This window comes from Oenanthe melanoleuca, chromosome 2 (assembly GCF_029582105.1).
Source record: "Oenanthe melanoleuca isolate GR-GAL-2019-014 chromosome 2, OMel1.0, whole genome shotgun sequence".
Classification (NCBI taxonomy): domain Eukaryota; kingdom Metazoa; phylum Chordata; class Aves; order Passeriformes; family Muscicapidae; genus Oenanthe; species Oenanthe melanoleuca.
In genome coordinates this window covers 119,763,176-119,782,587 of record NC_079335.1, presented here as the reverse complement: position 1 = coordinate 119,782,587, position 19,412 = coordinate 119,763,176, and the positions used below count along the sequence as shown (strand labels likewise).

At 34.2% G+C, this 19,412-nt stretch overlaps 1 protein-coding gene across 1 annotated transcript in view; it reads left to right on the top strand.

The window, feature by feature from the left end:
• Positions 1-19,412, top strand: part of AHR (aryl hydrocarbon receptor) — a 62,358-nt gene that overhangs the window by 25,570 nt on the left and 17,376 nt on the right. Inside the window, exons 3-5 of the mRNA XM_056483858.1 lie at positions 13,501-13,616; positions 16,755-16,844; positions 18,641-18,764. Of these exons, the coding sequence (XP_056339833.1) occupies positions 13,501-13,616; positions 16,755-16,844; positions 18,641-18,764 (330 nt within the window). The remainder of the gene's footprint in view (positions 1-13,500; positions 13,617-16,754; positions 16,845-18,640; positions 18,765-19,412) is intronic.

Sequence of the window (19,412 nt, the reverse complement as noted above, 5' to 3'; positions counted from 1 at the left end):
ACAGTCTGTGTAACTGTAAAAACAGATTTAATATCATGCAGGTGTTCACAAGAAAATATGTGCACATTATTCCTTTTATTATAAATAAAACTGCAATCAAATTTTGGCTCTAAGCTTGTTTCTGTTTCTGTTTTTTTGTGGAGGCCAATATCAGTGATTGCCAATTCTGTATTGCAGTGTCCGCTCTGTGGGCAGATAGCCTTACTGATGATGTAGTCTTACCTATAAAAACCACTTTTTACAACATAAAAAATGTTCTGTCAAGATTAATTCAGTATGCTCCCTTTACATAACTTCTGATTTTTCTTTATTACCTTACAAGATCTAAAGTCTTTTGAAAACTGAATTTTCTGGACTAGATTATGCATTTCCCATGAAACACTCATCCCATAACAAAGTGTTCCCTTTTCAATGGGGACTGGGTCAGGGTCTGACCTTGTCTATTTTAGGTCAGTGTCCCAGATAGAAGATGTTTTCTGATTTGATCTTTCAGACTTGATAAACTTTTTTATTATTATTCTTTTCTATATTGGAGATATTTTTCAAGAGGAAGAGTAGATATTACCTGTACCCCCAGCTTCCAGACCTCTTCTGCAGTGGAAAAGGAAGGAGTGGGAACCACTTGTAGCAGAGGAGTGAATGAAACCTGGGTTTATATCCTGCTACTGAAAAAAGAGATATGTAATTTTCTTCAGTGGCTGCCAGCTGTCAGAAGAACTTGGATTTATGCCATATGGGGGAAGAGTCAGGAGAAATCCTGTTTCTGCCCATGCTTAGGGTCAGGGTGAAGTGGGTGCAAGCCAATTCTTACCCATCCAGAGGGAGGTACAGCAGTTGTGCATGGTGGGCCTTACAGTGGAACTGAAGTACATATGGTATTTAAATTAAGAGTTTTCTACATAGTATATTGGATATAGAACCCCAAATTTCGTGTATCAGGTCCTTTGTACGAATCTGGCCGACTGGAGTTGTGCAGCACTCTGGCCTACAGCCATTTCCATCTCTATTGCAATTGTCCAGGTTAAAACAATGTTTCCTGTTACATAACTGTTTTCAGAAGTCTGGGAGCCAGACAATAACTGGCTAAACTAAAATGGTAAGAATGTTTTTCACTTCAGTAGCTACAGTTAATAAATACTGGTAAGTATTTTTTGTAAACTTGTAGTTGTCCTCATTTCAGCTTTTCTGGTGGGACTAAAACAAGTGATGTGGAAGACTTTTTATTAAATTTGACTTAGCTGGTTTTTTTTTCTCCCTTCTGAAGGTTTTGATAGATTCTCTTTGAGGTAGTATTGAAGAGTGCATCCTGTAGAGCAGGATTACTCCATTTATCAAGCAGTTTAAAACAGCTGAGATTCTCCAGAAGATCTGAGAGATGTCATTCAGTTTGTCAAATCAAGTTAGGGACTTACAAATATCACAGGAACAGGAACAAAGAAGCCCTAGAGAGTACATATTACAGGAGATGATTGCATTTGTCATGTTTAGCATGGCAGAATGCAGGTTAGGGGTTATGATTGCTGTCTGTGAATATACAAGTCGGGTAATGCCAAAAAGGGAGAAGTTAATGGGCAGTGTTATCAAGCTGGACATGATAAAATAGTCACTGGTAATTTGAGGATTTCTAGTAAAATAAACAAAATAAGCCTTACTAGAATGTCAGTGAGGGGAAGAAAAAATAAAAAAAAAACCAGAAAGAACTAAGCATTGTTGAGATTTAACTAAATATTTATTGTGGTGATGTAATGTAACAGTAGTTATTGTCTGAAAATGTTGCTTTGTCCCCTTTAAGGCATTGCATCTTCCAACTTAGCTTTTTAATGGTGTTTCAGGTGCAGTGAAAGTTGAACATGCCTCAAAAAGCATTTTGTGAGGAAATGGTAATTACTTATGTACAGCCTTTCCAATGTTGTAGTTTCTTTAGAAATAAGAATTTATGGAATTCCCAAACAAGAAAGGAATGCATGTTAAATGAAGAGTCAGTGAAAGGGGCTGTTCTTTCTGAGCATCTAGCAGAATCTCATGTTCACTGTAAAGCTGTGGAACCAGGTTATGTGGAAGCAGATGGAAATCCCTTTTAAATTGTGCTGTAGTATTGTCAGCTTCAGAGATACCAGACATTGCAACAACAAACTATGAGCTCCTTGGCCAGGTACTGTCACAGCTCCAGAGAGGTCCCTTTTGCTGTCAGATTCCCAGAACAGTCTTTGTATTTCTAGACAGTTTCAAAACAAAAAAAGCTTCCCCACAGCACAAACAGAAAACAAACAAAAATCCCTAAACCCTCAACACCCCCAATCTCTCCTCTCCCCAACCAAAAAAATTCTGCCACATAGTTCTTCTAGAGCATGAAACTACAGTGAGAAACTGAAATCTTGATACTATTCTATCACTCATCTTTCTTTTTGTGTGTGGATGCCCTCCAGGGCAAACTCATCAAGGCAGGAGATTTTTGTGCTTATGTGAATCTCTGAGACAATTAAGTGGTGATGTTTAATGAATAGCATTTAAGTATCTGTCTTGATTTCTGGAGAAGTTTATTAAAAGTAGAATGGAAGCATTAAAAATATTAAGAAAATTTTGTGTACCTTTTGGTTTATTGAAAAGCTATATGCTATGAAAAAAGCATATTATTTCTGTATTTAGAATTATTGGGAATAGAACCTTAACTGGAGTGGTTTTTAAAATAATAAGTAGCATATTATATATTAATTTTAGAATCTTAAAAACATAAAGTATGTTAAAATATTTTATGGTATTGAAGAAAAGGTTCTGTCTATGAGAACTGGTAGACATACCTGGTAACATATTAATGAAAATACCATTTTGCTTTAAGTTTAATGTTCATGTTGAAACTTCATGTCTGACTCAACTGAGCAGTTGTTTCTGAAAGATGAGTAAATGAGTTGTTCCATAAGTTTTTGTTAATACTTGTTGTGTCTAGGGTGTGTTTTAATATTTAAAGTTTTAAATATTTAAAATACTTATTATATAAAATCCTGTAATGCTAGAATTACTGGAATAAGCTTTGCAAGCTTACACCCATGGTTTGCCTGTGCTTTTATCAGACCACTTCTATCAGATTTACTTATGGACAGACTAGAACAGGCTCTCTGTGGAATGAACCCCTGTGGGGGAGAGCAGATGACAGTGGTAGAGGTTCCTGTTACCCAAATCATCTTCTGCCAGAGTTTGTCTGTGTGCTCCAGTTCCCCTTCTTTGCAGCATTCCTTGGCTTTCTCTTTCCCCCCTCCTTGGGGTTGTAATGAATAAAATATAGTTTTCCTTTGCGTCACAGCCTAACCCTTAGCAACATAAGTTACATAACACTTGCTGTTGCTATTTCTGTTTTCTGATGCTAGATCAGAAATACAGATCTCTGTCCTGTGCAACCTCCTAGGCACAATTTTCAATAAAAGTGTCTGGGATAAAATCCAGTCTGACTTTTTTCCCTTTTTCTTCTTTCTATATAGAAGCCATTGAAATTTTTACCTTGTTTATTATATGGAGGCTATAGTTGTTAATGGGTCTATAATTCATGAACTTTTTAGTTCAACATAGCACACCAAAGTTGTCAGGAAAAATGATATTGAAATACTGTGCAATCATAAGCTTTAAGTTTTATGTATTCTAATGTGATTTTCATATGGAGCACTGAAATCTCTCCCAGAGAATCTGAACTTCCAAATCTTTACTGCATTTATCCTTGCACTGCTGGTGGAGCTGAAGTGCTCCTGTTCTGGTTTCATGGTTAAGGAAATGAAGTGGACAGTGTTTGTATGATTTCCACCATAACGCACAGGAAGATGATGTCAGAACCACAAAACCATTCCTCCTCTCAACTTCTGGGCATATTTTTGATAACTTCCTCGTTGTATTCAGCCTCTCAGTTGTTCTCTTTCTTGCCTGCTTACTAACCAGCCTTCCCCACATATGTGCTGTAGTTTCTCTTATAATCCTGTATTTACTTGAAAAGTATAATAATGCCTGTTACCATGTGAAAAATAAAAAATATACCTAAGCCACGGGTTCTGCACTACTTATTGCCTTCCTCATTTTTGGATGCAGAGTTCTGCTGTTTTAGGTTGCTGCCATGACTGAAGCCATGGGGAGAGACAGCTGCCACTTTTGCAGGCTATTGCAGTTAGAGCATTGTTCTTTTAGCATATTTAAGCATGAAGTTTTGGATATTTCTCCAAGATAACAGTGGAGACCTAGTATCTTGTCCAAATTCTGGCTCAGGAAGTTGCTATACATTTAGCCCATCATAAACTCATTAGGTAAGATCTAATTCCTGTCCTGGTTACCTGCTGTTACCTATTCAGCTTTCCATAGGAGACTGAGGTTAGGGTTCATTTCTTCTAAGAGGCTTTTAGTTGGTATAAAAATAATGCCAGGATGAGTTGGAGATGTTTCATATAGGCTTTCCCAGGTTTCAGGTGCTCAAAAGAAATAATTTATGATTTTCTTCCTCCTGCTTAGTGTTTTCATGGGTAGTCCTGCATTTAGCAGAATGGTAACTTTTCAGTACAATCAACTATTAAAATATATCTGCTTAGTTTATTATAAATTATTTTCGGAATTAAATTGTGGTCCACTAAACATGCAACTTATAAAACAGCAAATAAGTTACCAACTTGCTAGTTCGCTGTTTGTAACTTCAAGATATTTTGAAATGTAGCTGATATGGACTTGTATATTTTTTTCTATATATGTAGTTTAATAACTATTTAAATGAAAAAAATTGCAAATTTAAATGAAAATCTTGTTGTTTAGATTTTCAAATAGTATGTTCAAGTACAGAATATCATAAAGTAAGGGGAATTAAAATACTATGCTGCAGTATTTCTAGGATATGATGGTTTATCAAAAGCTTTTGTTGGTTCCTGCTTTTGTTTGTTGTTAGTGTTGGTAAATTTTACCAAGCAGGAAAATTAGATTTAGAGAAAAGATTATTTCTTTTTTTCCCCCAGTAGAACAAATGAGTGTATGCATTTACTATCTTATAAGTAATCTTGTGATTCAGAAATGTAATTTCTGGCAAATTTGTGGCTCTCTTTGAGTGTTGGCCAATGAAATTTGATTGAAGTTTAGGTAGAAAAAAAGGTGATACTCCTGCCAAGTTTTTGTCAGTTTTATGATTTATAGCTCTGAGCATTGGAAATGTATCCTTGCCGTAGACCTGGAAACCAAGTAGAACTGATCTGAACTCCAGACATGTCAATTTTGAAAGGGCAAGCAACAGACTTCCTTATGCCAAAAATAGCTTTCATGCTAAATTATTTAAGCAGATTATTTGATCACACAGAAATGAAGAATAGTATTTTTCACTTTGGACCTTTTTTGTATAACAGGAAAAACACAAAATCATTTTAAACTTAGATGGGTTTTGTTAGGTGAATGTGAAAATATCACACGTTCAGAAATCATGGTACTTGGTATTGAGAAAAATGTTGTGTGCTCTTTTATTCCTCACATATGTTTGTTACATATTGATTGCAATGAAGAGACTATTTTGGACTCCTGCAGCAGTTCAAGTAATGTGTACCACTTCTGTGCTTTTCTCTTGTTGAGTGTAAAATATGTATGAAGACATGTCTGAAGTGTAAGTACAGTGGGGCCCTTGGGAAGTTCTGAAGCTGTGCCTTGAGTAATTTCAGTCCAATGCTGACAGAATATTTACTAGCTTATTTTTGGTTTGTAGGTCTGTTTTTATCCATGGTCTCTGAAATGTTCAAGTAGGATTCTTAGTAGAACCTTAATATTGACATTTCTTTATCTTGATTATGCCAAAAATATAAATATTTCTCCATAGTCTAGCAAATACATATGGCTGTAGTAAGTGCTTTGGTGGCAGCCACTATAGGTTCTATTAAAACATTTTCACTAGTGTTTGAATAGAAACACTAATGTTTCTATTGAAACATTTGGCATTAAGGCACTTTTAACCTTTGGAATCATCTGCTTTGAAGATGAAAATTTCCTTTTCCTGTTCTTAGCCTAAGCATTTTTGGGCAAGTCCTACATTTCTTCCTCCCTTAAATAAAATTTTTTTATTTGAACATCCTCACAGATGGGTAGACTTGTGCTCTCTCTGCTGTGTCTGATTGTATAGCTGATGAGTATTTTATTTGGTTTGAATTTGAGCTAAAAAAAAAATACTGAAAGATTGGAAATGGAGGGGTGCACATGCACAGAACTTGTGCATCCTGTGCAGGTCTGTGGTGCTGCTGGGCTCTGGTTGTACACCTGGAAATATTTGATTTCTAGAGATTTGTAACATCAGTGAGCAATCTATATCTGTACAGCAGTTATGTTATTGACTCTCAAAATCCCAGGAAATGGCCAGAACCTGACTACTTACCCTCGTTCTCTTCTCCTTTTTTCAATAGTGGAAATCATTTTTCAGGCTTTTTTTTTTTTTTTTTTTTCCTATTTTTTTCTTCCTTCCCTCTCTCTTGTTAGAACTTACTCTGGTAAGAGTTTTATTCCCTCTCAGTCTCTTTTTTTTTTTTCTTCTTTCACCAACCATAACTAACATTTTTTTAAAAAGTATTAATGGTGGAATGGTGGTATGATTTATTCTCGTGTGATAGCTGCTTCATGGCATTTTCTCTCTCTTGAACCATGAATAATTTTTTTCAGCCCAATCAAGAAATACCTATCTTCTGTGGCTTATTGGTTCTTTCAGTAGTTTTTCTTAAATATGTAGACATACTTCTGTTTCCACATTAGCTGAAAATATGCTTATGAATCAATGTACCACATCTTCTGAGGCTAAAGGTTGGTTGTTACTAGTTCTAAAAAGAATGATTTGCTTTCTTATGGCTCCTGGTATGTTTTATTGGTAATTTTTCTGCTTTAAATTATTATACAAAAGCAGTTCCAGTATTGTCATAATTAGATCAATTCCTTGATGTTAAGGGGGGAAAATGTATCCTTTGTTACTTGTCACTACAAATGCACAATTTCATCCTCATTTTGCTTATATTTACAAAATCCAGTTGTTTGACTTCTATGACTACTTTTGTAAGGTGCTTTCTTCTGATATTGCTCTGAAATCTTCCAATGTTGCTCTGTATATCAGGAAAGTGATGTGTTTTTTACATTTTTATTAATGTATTTACATTTATTTACATTGCATTACATTTACTGTTTCAGTAGTAATGGAGAACACACGTTGTTATACATTGCTCCATCCATCCACAGTTTACTGTAATTTAGAAGCTGTACTGTAATTTATAATACAGTTTACCACGAAGACTGCTCTTAAATTATTTCATCTTCAGACATGTAAGGAAGAGGACCCATTGTAAATCTATTTTGACAATTATTCAGGATCATAAATGAAAAGGTAGGAAATGGAAAATTTAAGGATGCAAAACACAGTGAAAACCTTTTCTCCCCAATATGTAACGTGTTTTGCTTGTAAGTGTAGCCTATACAGGAGTCAATCTTGCCTCATGTAACATAACTACAGCTTTAGAACTAGTTATGATAATTCTAATTTTATTTATTTTCTCTTGTATCTCTAATAAAGAGCAATCCTTCCCAAGTTTTATTACTAAAATGTACCATTTTTGCTACCTAGAAATGTAGCTGTTTACAAAATATGAAGTTGATGCATCTTTTGTCTTCCTAGAAAAATAATTGCATTTTTTCCTTTTGTTACTTAACTTTCATAAACATTTCTGCCTTGACAGTGTCAGAGATTTCAAGTGCAAAATGTTTTATGTAATCTAAAGTAATGGAAATAGATAAAGTTGCATGGGTGTGTATATATAATACTTTCTCCCACTTAAAATGGGTCTTTCACCAGTATAAACAGTTTAGCTTATGTTAATGATTTAGGCAAGAGTTTAATATTAAACTACTGTTTTCTCAGTAGTGCCCTCTTTGTCTTGTTTTAACTGGTGACCTTCGTGTTGAGGCTTAGCATTTGTTGCTGGAGCAAGACCACCCCCCTCAAGAGAACTGTTGTTTTTGTACAGTAATCTAGAACAGACAAGTAGAATTTACAAATCTACTGAAAAGGTTATGAAACGGTCTCAATTGGCTTTGACTGCAAACTTTGACCTGTTTGGCCGGATTTTGGAAACCGTGCCAAGATTTGATTTAAAGCAGTTCTGGGAAACCCTTTAAGATTAAATTCCAGGGCTGCATGACTGATGTGCTAGTGATATACTTGTGGTATTAGACAAGTGTTGCTTCAATACAGTTTTTAGGCTTGAACAGATCATTCACCTAAAAGTAAAAATTGTTTTAAGTCTGATTCAAAGAAATTTGTTGCATCTCAATATGTTTTTAAAAGGTCTGTTTAAAATTTGGCATCTTGATGTTCTGTTTTCTACACCTCTCAATAGTGAGCTACTCTGACACCTTTAAAACAATTTGCTACGCTTTTTCTTTGGGGAAGAAAAGGTAGGAAAAGGAAAAGCACATCATACTTTGGTATGGTTTCCATGAAGCTTTTAAGCCAGCAGTTGCTGAAATGGTTTTATTCAGCACTTCAATAACATGTGGCTGGATTAGATGAATTTTGAGATGGAAAGTTTAATCATACATTTTTTTCACTCCTTTGATAATAAGAGACATTTGGTGTGCGAATGCTCAGGTTTCAGTGGTGAAACATCTCTCCAGACTTGAGTGCTGAGCACCAGCAAATGTGCATTTATGTCAGAAAAACTTCTTTATTCACTCAACACAGAAAAAAAGAACTTTTATTTATTTTTCTCATTTACTTTGTTCTTTCTGATGACTTGGAAAAGAGAATTTACTTATTTCCAAATTTAGTAGTTTCTAAACTACTAAATTTGAGGAAAACAGTATAATAAACTTGGTTTGGCTAAGTTGAGTATTGACAGTGATATCCATTGATGGGTGCTACTCTGTTATATGGTCAGAAAACTGATTATTACATGAAATATTAGTCACATTGAGGTTAAAAGCATTTTTATTAGATTCCTTTGTTGTGATATTTCTTTTGAATATTAGTATAAGTGTTGAAGGTGTGTCACTTATTTCATGAATAGGGGAAGTGGAACAGTTTTTGAACCTCTTTGTATTTAATTTAACAATCTATATTGCATTCTTAAAGTAACAGCAAATTCAACAGTTCAAGTGTGTATGTGTTAAATCAGGCTTCTGCATGAATGCTCATCAGAAACTTGGCTAGATAGTTGCTAACATACATACCTTATGATGAAGGTATATGTATATACATATATACACATACATACATTTATATTATTTATATTTATATTTATATTTATATTTATATTTATATTTATATTTATATTTTTATTTTTATTTTTATTTTTATTTTTATTTTTATTTTTATTTTTATTTTTATTTTTATTTTTATTTTTATTTTTATTTTTATTTTTATTTTTATTTTTATTTTTATTTTTATTTTTATTTTTATTTTTATTTTTATTTATTTTTATTTTTATTTTTATTTTTATTTTTATTTTTATTTTTATTTATTTATATTTATATTTATATGCACCTTACCTCTGCATCTCCACTTTATGGACTTTGCAACAATTAGTACAGGTAGGGCCCTCTCAGGTACATCAGTTAGAATGTATTTCAACTTGCTCTGTGACAATTTGGGGTGCTCTACTGTTGTAACTTCTGGTAAAGAAAATAAGGAGTCATCATTTACAGGATTCCTGTTGAAGGTGCTCTGGCACCTGTAGATGGCTGCCTGGTCATTGATTTTGCAAGCTAAAGTGGATGAAGCAGTGGAGCTGGGACTTGAGAGCAGCAGCCTGCCAAATGAGGAAGTCATGGCAAACGTTCTTGTTGAGAACAGGAGTGACAGCCTGGAAGGAAGAGGATGCTGGTTGTGGGTTGAAGCTTCAGGGGAGCAGACCTACCAAATATAAACCCTAGAGGTCAGGTGTTTGAAGGTGAAAAAGATGTTTTCCATCTTAGACTGGAGTCTCTCTTGAAGGACAGCATAGAGATTAAATGAGATGGTGGATAGATTTATTTTTTCAATAATTTTTCTCAGATTGCCATCTGAACATCTCAGAAGGTAATTAATGAAATTAACCTATCATGAATTATTAGTTGATTCAGCAAGCTGCTTATAGCTCATGCAGTTTCTTTTACTGACTGTTTCCAGTTACTGACTGGAAGGAAGGAGGATTACCTAAGACCTATTGTCCTTACGTATTGAAAATAATTTTTTAATGAAGACTTACATGGTTTTAAAATGAAAGATGACTTTTGGCAGTAGTTAGAATTCAATTGCTAGAATTCTGTTTCAGACCTGAAGAAGTAGTTGTATTTCAAACATTTTTCCCCCCACTCTAACTGTTAGCCTAATAAAGTACAATACATCTCCATATAAGTCTCTTATCACCTGAATGTAACAGTTCAAGTCAGAGATAAGAAGCTGGTAAATACTGATGTAACCCTAGTTATTTAATTTATCTTTGTAGATGTAATGTAAAAGCAACTGTCTTTTGCATTTGCTGGCTTGGGTGCTAAAGCATTTCATAATCATAAAACAAATGTATCAGAATATATAATTTTAAAATTTTTTTTATGTCTAAATGTATCTATCTAGTTGTCTTTGAGATTCAGCTTGTGCTTCAAATCAGGGAAGTCTAGGCAATGGAAATGATGCTTATGGCTGGACATAGGATTAAATGACAATCATTAACCTACTTGGAAAGCAGGTGCTTACAGTCCAACCCTCCTGCTAAAATTGTGTAACAGATGTTTTTTGGTTTGGAGTTTTTTGTTTCCTCATTTGGATTTGGGGTTTTTTTTACAAGTGTAAGAAAATTTACTTTATTTGTGATGCTTTAGAATTATTAATGGGAAATTGAGAAGTAATTTAATAGTGAATATATTCTAGAGTATGTATACAGATTTTCCCTCCTTAATCTGTGGGAGTATTCATGTTTTAATTTCCTGTGTAGGAAAATTAAGAGGATAGCTCACAATGAATTGTATTTAATTCAGAGATTCAAAGACTATAAAGTAATGAACTATTGAGATTATTTTGTCTGATGATGAGTAAGATAGACTATGAGAACTAGCAGAACACACATGGCTGATTTTAAGCTAGGTGATGCTGACTGTAATGTTATTTTTGGATGAGTTATGCTTTTTAGGATTTAGTTCTCCTTTCCATTACCTATTATTATATCTCTAGCTGGTATTTCTGAGGCCATGTCATTGTGTGGCTAAGTCTGTTCAGAATTGCTTCTTAGCAAGGTGGTCCTCCTGTGCTGTAAGGTTCCTTGTTTCTGGTTACCTTCAATTTGACAGCACAGAAGCACACATTACAAATGTGCATCCTGGTATCTGGGTTGTTCAGTGCCAGGAACTTGGGTGACTTGTAGCAAGCACTGACAGGCCTGTGATTTATCTGTCAGGACGTGGTGAATTTGAGTTTCTTTTTTTTTTTCAGGAGTTGTACACCAAATTATGGATATACAGCTCTAATTTCTACAGTATCCCATTTTTACTAATCCAGGTTGTTGGCAATTTTCCATGTGCCTTAGTTGTAAACAGCTTGATTCCATCCACATTCTGATTTCTGTAAAAGGTGTAGATTCCAATTCAGGAAAATGTTTAACTTCACATGTACCTCTTGTGCACCTTGAAGGTTAGGAGGAATATAGCCACCAATGCATCAGCTACATTTGAGCTCAGGAGCTCTGATAGATTTTTTTCTCTGACAGTGTTTTATCCTATCAGACATTATAAAAGGAAAAACCCACTTGTATTTAATGACATACAGTATTTTGCAGAATGGCAAGGTGATTAGGCATCTTTCCTTGCAACTTTCACAGCTGAATGTGGACTTTTTCAATAATCATACAATATAAATTTTAAAATGTTTTCTTTTACTGCCTGTTAGCTTCAGGGGTGTTTGGTGAATAATCTATATACCTTTTGAAATAATGTTAGAAAAAAATTGGCTATGTAACCTATTCACATGAATTTGCAACTGAACCTCTGTGTGGCCTGTTGCAGGACATTTTGACTAGCTTGTAGGAAGAGCAGCATTAGGGTTTTAATTTCAAAGCAAACCTTTAGATGCATTCTGATCTGATTAACAGTTATTGTCTCTTTAGAACACATTTTTCCTCTGTGGTGCCTTTAAGGTATATTTTACTGAAAACTGTCTGGATTGAAAGTTCTTAGCTGCCATGATAGCTTAAAAGAACATGAAAGGTGTAATTTATCTTTCAGTTAATATAGGTAGTGTAAAATATCATCTAATGTAATTTAAAAGTGAGTGAACAGAAGTTCTTCAGGATTCTTGACTAAAGTTGTGAACAGTGGAAAAATGAAGGTTTTCAGCAGGTTGAAAAATCATTTGAAATTTAGGTTGAATATCCCATCATTATGAGAAATTTGAATTTTTCAGAAGAACAGTTATTTTTACAGATTTTTTTTCTATTATAAATTTCCGTTGCTTTGCAGCATAGAAATTTTGGGATTGGGAGGTGGTGGCTTTTAGTTTTATGGTAAAGGTTTAAGGTGCATTGCTCAAGTAATTTTAAGCAGTTTAGATACTCCAGACCTACTCAGACTAATTTCAGATTTGAAGACTTTTTCTTTTTTTTTCCCTCTTTTTTTGGAGCAGTGAAAAGTAGGTAAATTCTGAGTTATGAATGATCTTTGAATATGTAGTTTTATTTGACAGCATCTTGTATATTAAAAGGATGCAGAGATGGGAATGGCTTTTGGGAACTTCATAGCAGTATGGTCTGATTCTTCATTTCTTAGTCATTGGGTAATTTTTTCTTTCAATTAGATACATTTGTGATCTGAATAATGATGACTCATTGTTACAGTATTTTATCAGAAGTTGGAAAGAGTGCCTAGTTGTTTAAAAGGTTAAAATTTAACTATGACAGAAAATACCCACACCTTTTTGTTTGAAACACCTTTCTTTGTTTTGTTGGGCTTTTTTTGCTATGTAGCATGCATTTAGGGTTCATGTTTCTTTCCTTCCTTTCCCTGAAGGGAGCTTTAGGTCTAGAGCAGGATTACCTGTCTGATGAGCTATAGTTTGATGTCTGAAATTAGGTGGGATAAGAAAAAGTGCAGGTGTTTTCCTACTTTAACACAGAGTTGCTATCATCATAGGAGGATGGCCTATGAAAACAAAAGTGCCCTTTATTTGTCACAAGAGTGCAAACTAGAAGTGAGTCTTGTAGTAAAGAGAAGGAAAAAAGGTATAAAATAATGAGACTTGGGCTGATTGCAATAATACTGATTTTGCTGTGAAAGTATAATATGTAGAAAAGAGGATGACAAAATTGGGGGTTTCACTGTAAAGGTAAGGAAAAAAGTTTGACATAGAAACAAAAATCTTACATTAGATTGAATTTATTGTATATATAATCATATTTATATGTATATTTAAATACGTTCTTTTCTTACACAAAGTAGTAGATAATCACCTAAATTTCTAGCGAGCCTTTCAAAGATTTCTCAATTTTCTTTTTCTTTTCTTTGTTCTAGTTGCATTAAAATCTTCTAACTCTACCAGACCAGAAAGAAATGGCATCCAGGAAACCTCTAGAACAGGAAAGTCTGGAGAAGGGATGCAGATCCTGGAAGGAGAACTCCTATTGCAGGTATTTTTTACAATAGACATATTGTACAAAGATTTAAATAAAAAAAAATAAAAATCTGTATTTAGCATACTACATGCTCACTGATGAGATACAAAAAGTAAGTTTTCTTATTGTCAAACTTTTTTAATTTTCTTGAGGGTAATACTAAACAGCTCTTGGATTTTCTTTGGTAGTAGGGACTTCAGAGTGGATGTTAGAATATGGGCTTCTCTTCAATGTTTCTAAGCAATTTATTAAAGGGGAGTGGTTCCCATCTCTTTGCATCTGTTGTCAATAAAGATGGTAATATAAAGGAGCAGGCCAGGTAAGTTACCAATTTACTGTAAATTTGGTGATAATTGTCTGAAAGAAACAATTTCTCCTTAAAAACTTAGGGCTTGCTGAAATATCTTGCTTTCTCAGTGGTTCAGAAGAGCCCAGCATACATAGAGTAGATCCAGGACAAATTTTAAAATACTTTGAAAACTTTTATGCTAACTAATGGAAAATACTAATTTTTAAGTAGTAGGGTTTTTTAAATATTATCTAGCCTGTTTTAATGTCCTAGAGAGTCAAAGCATATGGATAATTTTATACTACTAAGTTCAGATTAAACTCAAGAAATTACAGATATGTAACTAGGACATGCATTTCATTTTCTAACCTTAATAAAGTATATGACAAGGAACTGTTGTGGAGTTACTGCCAGCTTTCTTTTAAACAGGAAAAAAAACCCTGAAAAGCTAAAATACATGATTTATATTGGAGGCATCTATTTAATCTGAAATACAGGGGGTTTTATGGCTTCTGAGTGGAAGTTATATGAGGGAGCTCTTTTCCAGTATGAAAATTAAATAGGTGATGTAGTTATTACTGAAAATTCTGCCTCTTTTAGGAAGTAAATGAACTGAATGTCTTAATAGAGTTTGCTTTGTAAATATTTTATATATGTGAAAAAATTTATAAGAATGAATATGCAGATAGAGTTTTTCTTAGGTTATGTAACAAGTCATGAGTATGATGAAATTGGGAGTTTTCTAGAAGATAGTGGGAGTCAGTAAGTTATGAATATTGACAAAGTCCTTGCCTTCCACTCATGCTTAGAAGTCTTTCACAGGTGTCAATAAATTATAACTGATGATGAACATTTCCCTTTTATTATCTCCCTACTTTTTTTGTTTTTTCAAGGTGATATAAAGACCCTGTTGTTTGTCTTTTCTTTTCTATGTTTATCAGATTTTTGCTTGCTTCCTAACCAACAGAAATTGTCTTTTATTTCCAACATAGAAACTGTCTTATAAATTCAATATTTTGTGGAAGTAGAGATCAAATGAGCGTTCCTTAAAATCAAGCTACATTTCCTTTAAAATTATTTAGATTATTTCAAATTCTTATTTTAAATACATAATCTGTGTTTATGAAAAGAAGACAAATGATGCCCTCTAAGAATTTTTTTAAACTGAATTCTCACCAGTAATGAACAATTTTTTAATTACCTTTTTATTAGGTGCATCTTTAGAGTCACAAATATCATCTTCAGTTCTCCAGAATAATGAACACACTGAGAAATTTCTGTATGTCTTTTAAGACATAATTATTTTTGGATTGTATTTTGCAAAAAACTCCATCAGAACCCATTTCCCACTTATTGGTATATCCAGATATATGCATTTTACAGAATTTTTGGTTTAAAGACTGCGTATGGCTATCTTAGAAACAATCTGGGTTCGAGATGAGCTGTGTACCAGGGCCACTGCAAACTGTGATTGAATCCATGTACAGAAGATGTCTGTAGCTCTGTATGAAATGGACCAGAATAACAAATTTTATCATTTGAGACAAAGTTAGATGCTGTGCAGCTTGCAGATTTTTTTTACACCAACCAGCTGAGGTGAAGTGCCCTGCAGAACAGGTCAGCAGAGGACACAAGCACCTGCCACTGCAGCATTCTGCTCCTGTGAAATTACTGCAAGCTTCATCAAAACCAAGGATTCCATGTAACCACATGAGTTTTCTTGGATTGACTATGCTATTCAATTTCAGACTATTATTGAGGTTTTTTTGAGCTCATTTTTGTTCATGTAAAATTTACTAAACTTTTAAGGAGTCTTGTAGAGCTAATAACTGTTTATGAGAGTAGATTAAAGAATATCTACACATTAAACTGGAGTGGTTCACAGCATTTAAAGACGAGTCATTTAATCAGAGATTACATTTATATATTATTACTTTGTTGCAGTAAGATATAGGATATCCTTCACTTACTTCACATTTCCTATGTACAATAATTCTGCATAAATGAAGAGGTTTTTTTTAAAAAGTGTTTTGAGTATGCTGGCCAACTTTGCCTTTGAATGCAGCTGAGGAAATTAAGTGGCACAATCTACTCAATCCAGCCCCTGGAGACTGCCTTTTGTTAAATCTTGACTGAAATCCATGGAAGTAAATCGGCACCTTTCAGATGAGCTGCCAAGTCACAAATGTGCTGTTTGCTATCACAACAATTGCCATGGACTGTATTGATTGGGAGCTCAGATAAATGCCCTTTGCGTGACTTTGAGTGTGGAGCCGCCTGGTCTGCTGCTCCACGGAGGGGGAAATCTCTTCAAAAACACTGTTTACTTGCAGCAGAGGCTTTCTATTTTAAGTGAACTATAAAATGTTTTCTTGGACTATATAGGGGATCTTGATAGCTTGATTTCCTGTCCACAGTGGCCTGTCTGCACTATGAATAGAATGGGTTTTGGGACTGGATGTGTGACATGGCTCTCATTTGTGCTGTGGGCAGCTGGGGATGTCCAAGGCTTGAGACACACAAGCTTTGTGGACAGTGGTTGATTTTAGATAAACATATAGTTCTTCATACTACTGTCCCTTATCCTGTAAGAGTATTTAAAAGTCATCAACAGGGTTTGACTTCTCCACTGAATTTTTAAAAAAAAGTTTCATTTTATTTGTTAGATCCAGTTTTCTGCATTTTAACCTGTATACTGTAGAGAGATCCAGTGAGGAATCTTTCTATTTGTGCTGTTAGATAATGATGGGCTTTTGCATGCTTCACATTTTATTGGGGGAGTACAGTACAGGTAGACCTAGAGCCACAGTAATTATCTGGAATTTTTTGTCTGAAGCTGACCAATTGCTGTGTTTCTTCCCCAGGCATTAAATGGATTTGTGTTAGTTGTTACAGCAGATGCTCTGGTTTTTTATGTCTCTTCTACTATCCAAGACTACTTGGGATTCCAACAAGTAAGTTTTTATTTATTTTTCCATTTTTTTAGAGGTTTTGCTTAATTTCAGGGAACGTCAGTGTTCATATTTAGGGTCTTAAAACTTTTTAGTAATAAAAATCTTAGGTACTTTAAGTCGAATTACTTTGAAACCATATAGCTTTGCTATCAGCTTACATAGCCAGGATGTCAGGCCAAGCACAACAGGAATATAATTTCCAAAGTTGAGTTAGGCAAGATAGGAAAGTTTCACACTTAATTATTCTTTACTGGAACAACTGTTTGAAATTTATACTGTGGTGTTACCCAGTTTATGATGCTGAGTGAGACATAATTCAATGGGAAGGTAATTATTTTAATAGGAACCTTTCATGAAAAATTATTTCCATATGCCTTGGGATTTTTAAATAACAAGTGAGTAATTTTGGTATTTTTAGAATTTTTTCTCTTGCTCATGTTTATTTATTTAATTATTAATTTCAAAACAAGCGTTTGCTTTTTGCTATTTGTGGTGCAGGTCACATATGGCTGACTTCATTTGGCTTGAAAGCCAGGTACCAAAGTACTAAGGATTGAGGCATAGCAGGCAAATTCTGCCTTTGTGAGAAAACTCCTGAGATTACTTTATGTGGAGATGATAGAATGATGATAGTTATAGTTCTTGATGTATATCCATGGGTACTGCATATTTGTAGATTCAGCTGCTGTCTAAAAATAGCAAGAAACACTGCTCAGTCCTCAATTTCAGGCAACTGACAAGAGATTGGGGAGAGTTTGTGTAAAAGGAAATATTTCAAAAAAAACCCAGTGTTATTCTTGGGGTTACATATTTCTTCAGTGTTGGAGAATGAAAAAAGGCAAAAGTATGGAAAACAAATTTGGCATAACATTCATAAAGTAATGTCAGTAAATCAAGTGCATGATATAGAAATAAAGTCTTAAAGTTGCAAAAATTAGCATTTCTGGCAATTTATTCTGGAAAATACTCATTGTTTTCTGAAATTCATTGTACCAAAATTTGACCTAGGCTTCTGCATTTGCCAGTTCATCTCAATTATGTTAGATCTATGTTTTATTTAGATATTTTCTGTTAATATAATGGCTGGGTTTTTGAAACATGCCAAAACCAGAGATCTTGACTCTTCTCAATCAGCTGAGACCTTTCTTGAATAATCTGGGTGTTTTTTTCCATCTCTTAAATTCATTTAAGCACTGATCCTTTCTCTTGAGCCTTTGCCATTTAGATCACATTCCTAACCATACAACTGGTAGTGGAATAAGAGCTTAATAGTTACATGTTTTAACTCATCCTTAGGAAGTGACAAAGCTTTCAGGCAAAGAAACCCACTATTTATAATCTGCTTGGCTTAGTTTTGGCAGTGGTTTGGTTTAGGGTCTTTAGCTTCTTTGCTATTCCTGTAGCACCTATAGTGGGTCAAGTCAAGTGCTAGCTGGCAAGTACTTTATTTACCAATATGTAAAATTAAATAATTTAAACAGAACCTAAGCATAGCATTTCCAGGTCTTCTTAGGTAAAAGCAGGTAAAGAAATAGTTGACATAGTGTAATTTTTTTTTTCTATGGCAATATTTTTTATTGTTTCCCATGTTTACAGTCATGGGTGTAACTGAACTGCTCTTTGTGCTGCTAAAAATTGTTTCATGAAGCTTTGCCACCTGCATTGTATGTATTTATCCCTGAGCAAAATGGATTTTGCTATATCCATAACAACCTTGTCAATAAGACAACTTGTATCATATTGTCATATAATTTTCTTATTGTCATTCTTTCACACCCTTCTTCTTTTGTCCATAGTCAGATATTATACACCAGAGTGTATTTGAGTTGATTCACACAGAAGACAGACCCGAGTTTCAAAGACAGCTACATTGGGCATTAAATCCTGCTCAGTCAGGAGATTCTGGACCAAGTGTACAAGGTGAGAACAGAATTTATTGTTTGCATGTTGGATTAGCTGTTTTTTTTTTATTTTGCTTTTAAAATGTATCTATGTAAAAAAATTTAGATAATTTTAGACGAATAAAAGAAGAAATAGCATCTTTCAAATTTATTTGAATTTTATGGACATATTTAGCCAACAGTGAGAATTACTACTTTTTGCATTATTTGCACTATTATTCAGAGCACAGCACCATTAAAATACCAATTATACTTTCAATTGGAAGACTTTAACTTGGAATATAAGTGGCAATGTTTCTTACACTGATCAGTCTAAGGATGTGCTAATTAGTGTTACTGTGGGAGTAGTGGATTCATTGCCACATAGACCAGTACTTCTCTTGGAGATAAAAGGGGGGAGAGAAATAAAAGATTAAATAGATGAGCCTTTAAGATCAAGTGGAGCAGAGTTGTCACGTGTTACTGGCTGATGTTTAAGTGAGCTGCTATATTGAGAAACAGCTAAGCATTGCCTTAGATACACATTACCTGTGCATCACAGCAAAGATATGTAGTACAGGTAGTTTTGTGTAATACAGGAAGCATGTGCCTGCATCATAATGACAACAAAGCCACTGAGACAACTGCTCCATTTTAATGCTCCCTTTGCACAACAGTTGTTTAAACA